Raw genomic sequence first — 7,995 nt, 5'->3', positions numbered from 1 at the left:
GATATTGGTAGCCAAAGGGATCACAGAGTCATACTTAATACCCCCGGTTTTAGGTAATGAGCCTTTATAGGGTCTTGTGCTGCCCTTCAGTCCCCTCGCTGTTACAGCCTGTAGGTTTTGGGTTCTCTAGAAGTCAAGTCCCAAAGTAAGTAATTGTCATTTCAAAGCTTGGATTACCAAACAGCTGTAAATCTTTGATTTTGTTATTCCTTCTGGTATCATTTGATCATTTTGAATTTTCATCCTGACTAGCCTCATTAGACAGGTGGAGAACATACACTGTCAGTGGTAAAGAGGGAGTAAAAAAGAGCAGCATGAGTCTATGGCCAGAATGTGGTTTTGCTTAGAGTGGTCCATTGTGTCCAATTGCAGGCATAGAGGGAATTTGGAAAGATGATACAACAGAACAGCACATTCAGTTGCCAAGATATGGATTATTTTTCCAATTCTGCTGTGCAGCACTGAGAAAACAACTTTTCCTTTTGCGTCCCTGCCTTTCTGAATTTCCATTTCTTTGGATAATTGAGATGAGGTCGCTTTCACTGTTTGAGGAATGAACCTTATGCAGCTTTCTATTTGACCGTTTGTATGTGTTTTCATACCTTCTCAGCCTGTTGGCTAAATTTATTCTCCCTTTGCCCCTGCCTGCAAATACTAGTCTCATGAAGTCCTAAAAATTTTGTGAAAACTGACAGCTGAAGAGAGGAGAAAGGACCCTCATTCCCACTAAGTGAAAGGTTGTCTATTTAAAGGCAGAAAACCTTCTGGTAAATGCTGAGTTTAATCAGCAAGTGCTTCCCAGCAAACTGATGGGCAACACAGCTAAGGACAAGCAACAGCTGCCCCTTATGACAGAGGTGTTTACATTAAAATTATTGAAAAGATAAAGGAATGGCGGGAGGAATGATATGGGAACCAGGTGTGACTGTGATAAAGGGATACAGGACACAAGCCTGTAAAAAAATCAGTTTAGTTCCAGAGATCGGGGCTGGTGTAATCTCCAGGATGGTGGGTGCCAGCCTGAGCACTGCTGTGCATTGACAAGATGGGGGAGAAGCCAGCGTTACCTGAGAATGTGCGAGCAAAGCTTCGAGACACACCTGCTGCCACTAAGGAGCGGAGGGACCGGCCTCAGCTTCCTCCCCTCAGTCGGTCCTTAAATAACATCCCTCGATAAAGAACAAAGACATACACCAAGCTTGTTACGGAGGGGTGTAAGGGGCAGGAACCACCGAACCGCGTATGTGGCTGAGAGAGGGGGGAGGCAGCGTGTTGTGCCCATGAGGGAGCACACACCGACATGCCCGCAGTCCCTAACACCCCTGCCAGCGGGTCCTGCTCCCCGCACCGCGCTCCCCTCGCTCCGGCAAGGCCCGGCAGCCACGGCCGGTGCCCGTCACAGGCGGGCGGTTGGGCCGGCTGCTCCCAAGCGAAGGCGGACGGGTGGGTCCGAGGCGACGATCTCCTCCTGGCCTGGATCCCGTTGCGCAGGGCGAGCCCGCGCTTCCTAGAGCAGGCCTGGAGGGGAAGGATGAGAGTCACGCCGGCTCGGGCCCCGTAGAGGGGAGGGGGCCGCGGGAGGCCCGGCTGCCCGGGACGGGCGGACCGGCCGGGCAGAGCGGCGGGCCGGGCGCCCATCGCGACGGCCGGGGAGGAGGCGCCTCCCGGGCACGGCCCAACCCGGCCCGCCGCCGCGGCCGTTTGGGCCGTGCCGCCCCGAACCCGGAAGCGGGCGGCGGTTGGTGTCGGTGCGCGGCGAGCGGGGCCGGGCGCAGGATGCGAGGCGCCGCCGCCGCCCTGCCCCCCTGCCCGCTCGCAGCCAGCGCCCGAGGAGGAGGAGGAGCAGCGGGAGGAGCGGCAGCAGCAGTAGGAACCGCCGCCGCCGCGGTAGCATGAGCGGGGCCGCGGCTAAGCAGTCCCCCGGCGCGGGGTCCGCCACCGATCCCGCCGCCGCCGAGAAGACTGCGGCTGGGGAGTCGGTGCCGGAGCCGCCGCCGTCGCTGCTGAGCGTGGACGTGACGGGTTTGGTGTCGCAGTTTGCGAGGAGCTTCGTGCTGATCTTCCCCGTGTATGTGCTGGGCTACCTGGGACTGAGCTTCAGCTGGGTTCTCATCGCCCTGTGCGGGCTCTTCTGGATCCGTCGGCACCGCGGCGGCAAGACCTCCCGCCTGGGCCGGGCGCTCGCCTTCCTGGAGGACGAGGAGGAGGCGGTGCGGCTCAGCGTCTCCTCCGCCGATCTGCCTGCCTGGGTGAGTGGCCAACACCCTTCGGCGCTTCCGAGCGAGCACCCGCGCCCGGCGGGCAGCGGCCCGTCACCTCCCCGGGACCTGCCTGTCGCCCACCCCTCTCCACGAGCTGCGGGGGACGAGGTTGGCTGCAGGCCGGAGCGCCGGAGCCGGCCCGGCGGCAGGGAGAGGGGTGAGGAGGCGGCATCTCCCGTGCCCCTGGGCGACTCGTCCCGCTTTGCCAGCCCCTGTGGAGACTCGGCGTCCGGCGGCGGGAGCGGCGTGGCCGAAGGCGGGCGGGCAGAGGGACCCTCCCTCCGCCGGGGTGGCCTGTCCCCGCCGCGGCCACCCGGTCCCGTTAGCGGCGGCGGCCGCCGCGGCCGTGTGGTGACAGCCCCGTGGCGCTGCCCGGCAGCGCCGAACCCGTCATGGCCGAGGTTTCCCTCACAGAAATAAACTTTACCTCAGGGTTGGGTTTTTTTTTCCCCTCAGGTGCCAGTGACACGCACGTCTTGGATGTAGCGAGGTCCCCACAGCGCAGATTTTACCACTCGGGCAGGAGCCTTTTCTTAAAAAGTCGAGAGTAGAGGCAGGCAAAGTCGGTATCTTAACGGTTTTATGGTGTTTAGTAAAGCGTTACTTAGTAGGAAGTGACAGACAAATGAGGTGGTGTTTCTGGCTGGTTTCAGGGTTGTGACGTGGGGACTAAGGTAAAGGGGCTTTGGCCGTGTTTGTGCATCACCGTGGTTGGCTTTAAAAGGCTTTCTTTGAAAGTGGAGTCTTCCCTTGAAAGTTTCAGGCTCTCTAATAAGTCGTCAGAACTATCACTTCTATTTTTATTTTTTTAGCTGAAACTGAGCTTCAAAGTTGAATGTTTTTTCTTTGTAATTTTTACTTTGGAGGTTTAACAATTTTCTAAATCTGTCTGACAGCCAGACAGCCCACAGCTTCAGTGCTCATCCAGGCCTCCCTGTGTCCTGCTCTGCCCCGGTGATCTGCTGTGCAGAGCTTGTGGCTCTCTTGGCCTCCATATCTGAAGTCTTGCGGGTTTATGCTAAGTCTTTCCGTGTGATTTCTGTGTTGGCACCACTCCACTCCTCAGTAATAGCCATCCGCATCTCCGCTAGGCGCTCTTTGCGGTGACCATGCATTGAGCAGTGTTGCGATAAGTGTCCAAGTCACTGTTTTCATGTAATCAAATTGCTCTACCTGATGATACGCCTTCCAGCCCAAACCATTTTATGATTCTACGTGACCTGTCCCAGCTCTGCTAAGGAAGTTAGAGGAGTTCCAGACATCTGGAGGGAAAATAGTGTGTAGGTATGAAATGGGAGGCTCTTTCACTCCTGTTTCTTCATATCTTTTGCCCAAGTTCTAGTGAAAGATCATGGTTAAAAATGGGGGTGGTGTTTAAAAGAGATGAGGTGGTTTTACTGCTTGAAGCTGAGGTGTGAGTCTCAAATAGTGTGGTGAACAGCTTTTATGTTAGCTCTGTGTTGTTTTTTTTCGCCTCTAATCATATAGCCCTATAATGGAAGTGTTCTGATTTGATGCATTTAAAATGAATTAGTTGAAGCTAGATTTGTTGTGGAGGGTTGTATATAGTAACTATCTGCTGGTAACTAAGCAGTAGATATTCAAGCTTAGCGCTGTGTGTAAATTTTATTTTAAGTAACAATTTGTTACATTTGATAAAATGGCAATTAACTCCTGTGTGGTGTTGTCCAAATAACTAAGGATTTAGAAAGGGTCAGACTGAAGTCAGACTCAAAAAACAAAAATAAATTATAGAGAGGAATGATTGCTTGCTGCAAAAGCCTGCATATCCTATGGCATTATGAGAAAGCAACTGATCAATATGCAGGGTTTCCCCATAAGTGTGACCTTCTGATACAGCAGTTGGCAGACGTATTGTAAATTGCTGTTGCCTTTTTTGTGGTTTTCTTTCTTTTTTTTTTTCCTCCCCTCTCTGTAATCGTGTTCTTAAATTTTAAAGGTCTTGGTTCTTTCCTTTCCGCTGACATATACGCTGTATTCTGTAACATGCTTCCAAATGTAGCTTCCAGATGAAATGCAATCTGTAAAACAGAAGTCTTCTGGGACCTGAAGGCCCACTTAAATCAAAAGTGGTCTTCAATGTCTGCTGTCATAGTCATTAGGCTTTAGATGAGTCTTTTTGCTGTCTGTAACGTGTCTTGGAAAACTGCTGTTCTCCTTCCTTCTGCTTTATGTGTGTTGTCTTGGAGATTCATGGATTTCAATCATTTCAAGTAAGAGCTACTGGATGGTATATGGAGCCTGACATCTTTTTAATAGGTATAGAGTTTATCCATCTTAATATGAACTCCAAACTGGTGTATGTTCCCTTGGTTTCTGGTCAAGGAAATAAGCTTTAAATTCCTTGAATAGGACAGTGCTGTGTTTTAAATATAAGAAATTTTTTTACTCTTCTGGGACTGAAACTGAGATGTAATAAACCATTTTTCAACTAAAATTATGTAACATCCCAAACGTTTACTTGACATGTGGTGTCTTTCTGGGCTCTAGATTGGAAAAGAACTCTAGCTGTGTATGTAAGGTGTGGTTTCCTCCCCACCCCCACCTACCCTGGGATTGATCACTGCTTTAGTGATTCATGTTAAGTATTCAGTAATACCACATTGAGTTGTTTATTTTTAAATAAGTGGTTATTGCAGGAGAAGACTTTTCTGCTGGCAATATGCTCAGTTACGATTTGAAAGTGATGCTGTTGTGCTGTTACGCTAGAGTTCGTAACGTTAATTATTAGTTTTCTAAATTAGATTTTACTTCTTCCATAACCAGGTGGTTATACAATAGGAATACTCTTTACTGTGAATGTAAAATGAATTAATTCAACATGAATACAAGTTATGTTATTTTAAATGTCAACACTGAATTATTTAAAGAAGTATCTATGTGTTAAAAAATATTTCGATTACTGTCTTCAAAGAATAAGATCTGTACTCGTAGACTTGCTAACATGTAGTTACAGCTCTGAAGATGTCACTGATCATATGGGGTGGGAGGGAGCCGAGGTGGGTGCTTTCCAAGTTACTTAAAGCTAGGCAGCAGAATTTACAATGAGAAAGGACTGGAGATCAAAACAGTCTTTAAATAGACATTTTCCCTTTCTTAGCAACATTTTTATACACTAGATGTATTTTATACTGGAATGAATGTAACTAAGATGCAAACATATAGAAGGAAAGTGGCAATTTAAGTATCACTACTTAGAGGATAGAAGGTAGGAAGACAGGACTCTCACTTTTTAAAGGCCAGGTATCCTGTTGCCTTTTATTTTTAAAACAGTAATGGAATTAATAATCTAAGTGGTATAATGAATTTACTTTGCTCTTTCTCAGAGCAACTGAAAAAGTTAATTAATTTTGCCATTGTAGAGGGTTTTGGTTGCTTAATGTGACTCATATAACATGCCAACATATTATGTTTGACATCTTTTTGGATAAGTGAAACTTTGACTCCTGTTTCCTTCAACATACAGATAAAAAGCCATGCTGATTTACCCCCCGCCCCCCAGATTAATTGTAAATTTGGCCTCGTACCAGGAGCTGTATCTGTGTGCAGTCTGTCAGCAATCAGCAGGAGACCAAAATAGGAACAAATCTTAATGTTTTTAAATAATTGATAGTGAAAACAGGTTTAGACAGTTTTCTTTGTATCCCTAACCATGTATTGTACAGAAACTGAAATACTACACATCATTGTAGCAAAAGTAATGCCATATTAAAACATCAGTTACAAGTCTGATATAGCATTTTGGGTCCTACAGACTCACTTGAGTTTCTGCTCTAGTTTGGAGTAATTTTTATGGTTTTGTTTTTGTTGTTTTGTTTCCTCATCTGCTTCAGGTAAAAGGAACAATCTGCCTACACCTAAATAGGTGTCATCACCTTTTTAACTGTACTGATTTACAGTGCTATTGTAAAGAAATCTGGTAGATCTTCTTTATCTTGGGAAGCTGTATGAAATTCTGGCAGGCTGTGGGTATTGTGAATTACCATTGAACTGCTATACCACTGCTACACCTTTAGGGAGGAGATAACGTTAGCATGTTCCCTTTTCATTAGATGCTGATGTATAGCTACAGTAATAATAAAATTATTATCGATCCATGTTTTGTTGAGTGTTTTTTGCAATGGTAATGTTCAGTAAAGTATGACTTAATGGCAGTTGCATATCTCTTAGTTGAATGTTGTGTTGAATGTTGAGCAAACTGCTGTTTAAGGGATGAGGAACCATTCTGAGTAAAAGCAGACTTTAGAACGCATGTCTGAAAAAGGAAATTGTGATTTATAACTATGAAATTATTTGTATTTAGTCTCATGTGTTAGAATAAGATATGCATGCATATTCTTGTCAAATATTCCAATTACACGGTTAAAGCAACAAAGACTTTGGTTTTTGCTGATATTGGGAAGGCAGACCCAGTGTTTGTGGAAGAAAAATGGTTAGGTAGCTCTAACTGCAGGGTCATATCCTGTACTGAGTGACACCTGCAGAGAAGGTTGAGGTGGTTACCCTCTTAGGTGTATTTGATGTGAAGATTTCTTAATGATGTAGTGTCAAACTTGCTAACTGGATCTTAAACTGATAGCTCAGGACAGGAGTCTCCAAAGAATCCTTGCTAATGGCTAAAGATGTACTAAGTAAACATGATAAACAAGTGGACTTCTGCAATACAATGTGTGTTTTTAATTGCCATAGAACAAAAAGATCTTCGTCTTAACTTCTAATTATACCTTTGGCTAGTGGTGTTATTACTGTAGCTGTAGGAATCGTAGGTGGGTTTTTATACAAAGTATTATGAAAAGGAAGACTGTGAGGAATTATGACACAATCTTCTGATCCTTTTTCCAAATGTTAGTTGAGCATGTTAGATTGAATTTACCGAGGTGTGATTTATAAGAAAAATTATTTCCATGTATAGCTACTTAATGCTAAGCTGGATCTAATCAGTTTGTGTGGTTAGTACTGCAGATGGCCATATACCCTAGGCTGCCAGCCTGCATCTGGAAAGTATGAAGGAGTGTGAGTAAGAATAGAATAATAATTTGTGAGTACTTAACAACTGAAGTCTATGTCCTTCTGCCTGATTATTTTCTTGCAAAACTGTCTCTATTCTAGGTGCCTCATAGTGTATGTATACACACATACCTGTGTTGTGGGTTGTGTGATTTTTTTATTTTTTTTTTTTTTGTGTGGTTAGGTTTTTGCTTTCAGTATTACTACTTGTAGTTAAGAAGGTCACCTAGGTGACTTTCTAAGAGTATCCCATAGTTAAAAGACAAGTGAATGATGGTTTTGGGAATGGAGAAGCAGAGAAAAAAAGGCATTTATGTTGGACAATTGTTCGTATCTTCCTGTTTCTCAAATAAAATCTTCAAATTTAATGTGTTAAAACTATGCTGAGATGATGTCTGTCACATAACACATTCTCTCACGTAGTAATGTGGTAAGCGTCACTATATGATTCATATGTAAAGACTCTTTTCCAGAATATTTATGGTAGAAAGCCATGTGATGAACTGACGTTATGAATATGATATCAAACTACTAAAGAAAAATACTAATTTGACAGTATTAGTGAGCTTCTTGAACTGTTTTTACGTGCCATAGGCCTTCTAAATATGTATATACAATACATTCTTTTTTCGTATAACAAATTGATATTGCATAACAGTTATTACTGATTTTTGGGACTATTGCTAATGTGTTCTTTAAATGTGCT

The 7,995-nt window shown here is 45.1% G+C and overlaps 1 protein-coding gene across 4 annotated transcripts in view; it reads left to right on the top strand.

The window, feature by feature from the left end:
• The first annotated feature begins 1,737 nt into the window (after nucleotides 1-1,737).
• Nucleotides 1,738-7,995, top strand: part of ESYT2 (extended synaptotagmin 2) — a 90,231-nt gene continuing 83,973 nt past the window's right edge. For all 4 annotated transcript variants that reach the window (XM_063324429.1, XM_063324428.1, XM_063324427.1 and 1 more), the window contains exon 1: nucleotides 1,738-2,249. In XM_063324429.1, coding sequence (XP_063180499.1) covers nucleotides 1,893-2,249 — 357 coding nt within the window. In that variant the 5' untranslated portion in view covers nucleotides 1,738-1,892. The remainder of the gene's footprint in view (nucleotides 2,250-7,995) is intronic.

This window comes from Chroicocephalus ridibundus, chromosome 2 (assembly GCF_963924245.1).
Source record: "Chroicocephalus ridibundus chromosome 2, bChrRid1.1, whole genome shotgun sequence".
In the NCBI taxonomy this organism is placed as follows: Eukaryota; Metazoa; Chordata; class Aves; order Charadriiformes; family Laridae; genus Chroicocephalus; species Chroicocephalus ridibundus.
The sequence above is the reverse complement of the archived record's forward strand: the minus strand, read 5'-3'. Positions and strand labels throughout refer to the sequence as shown.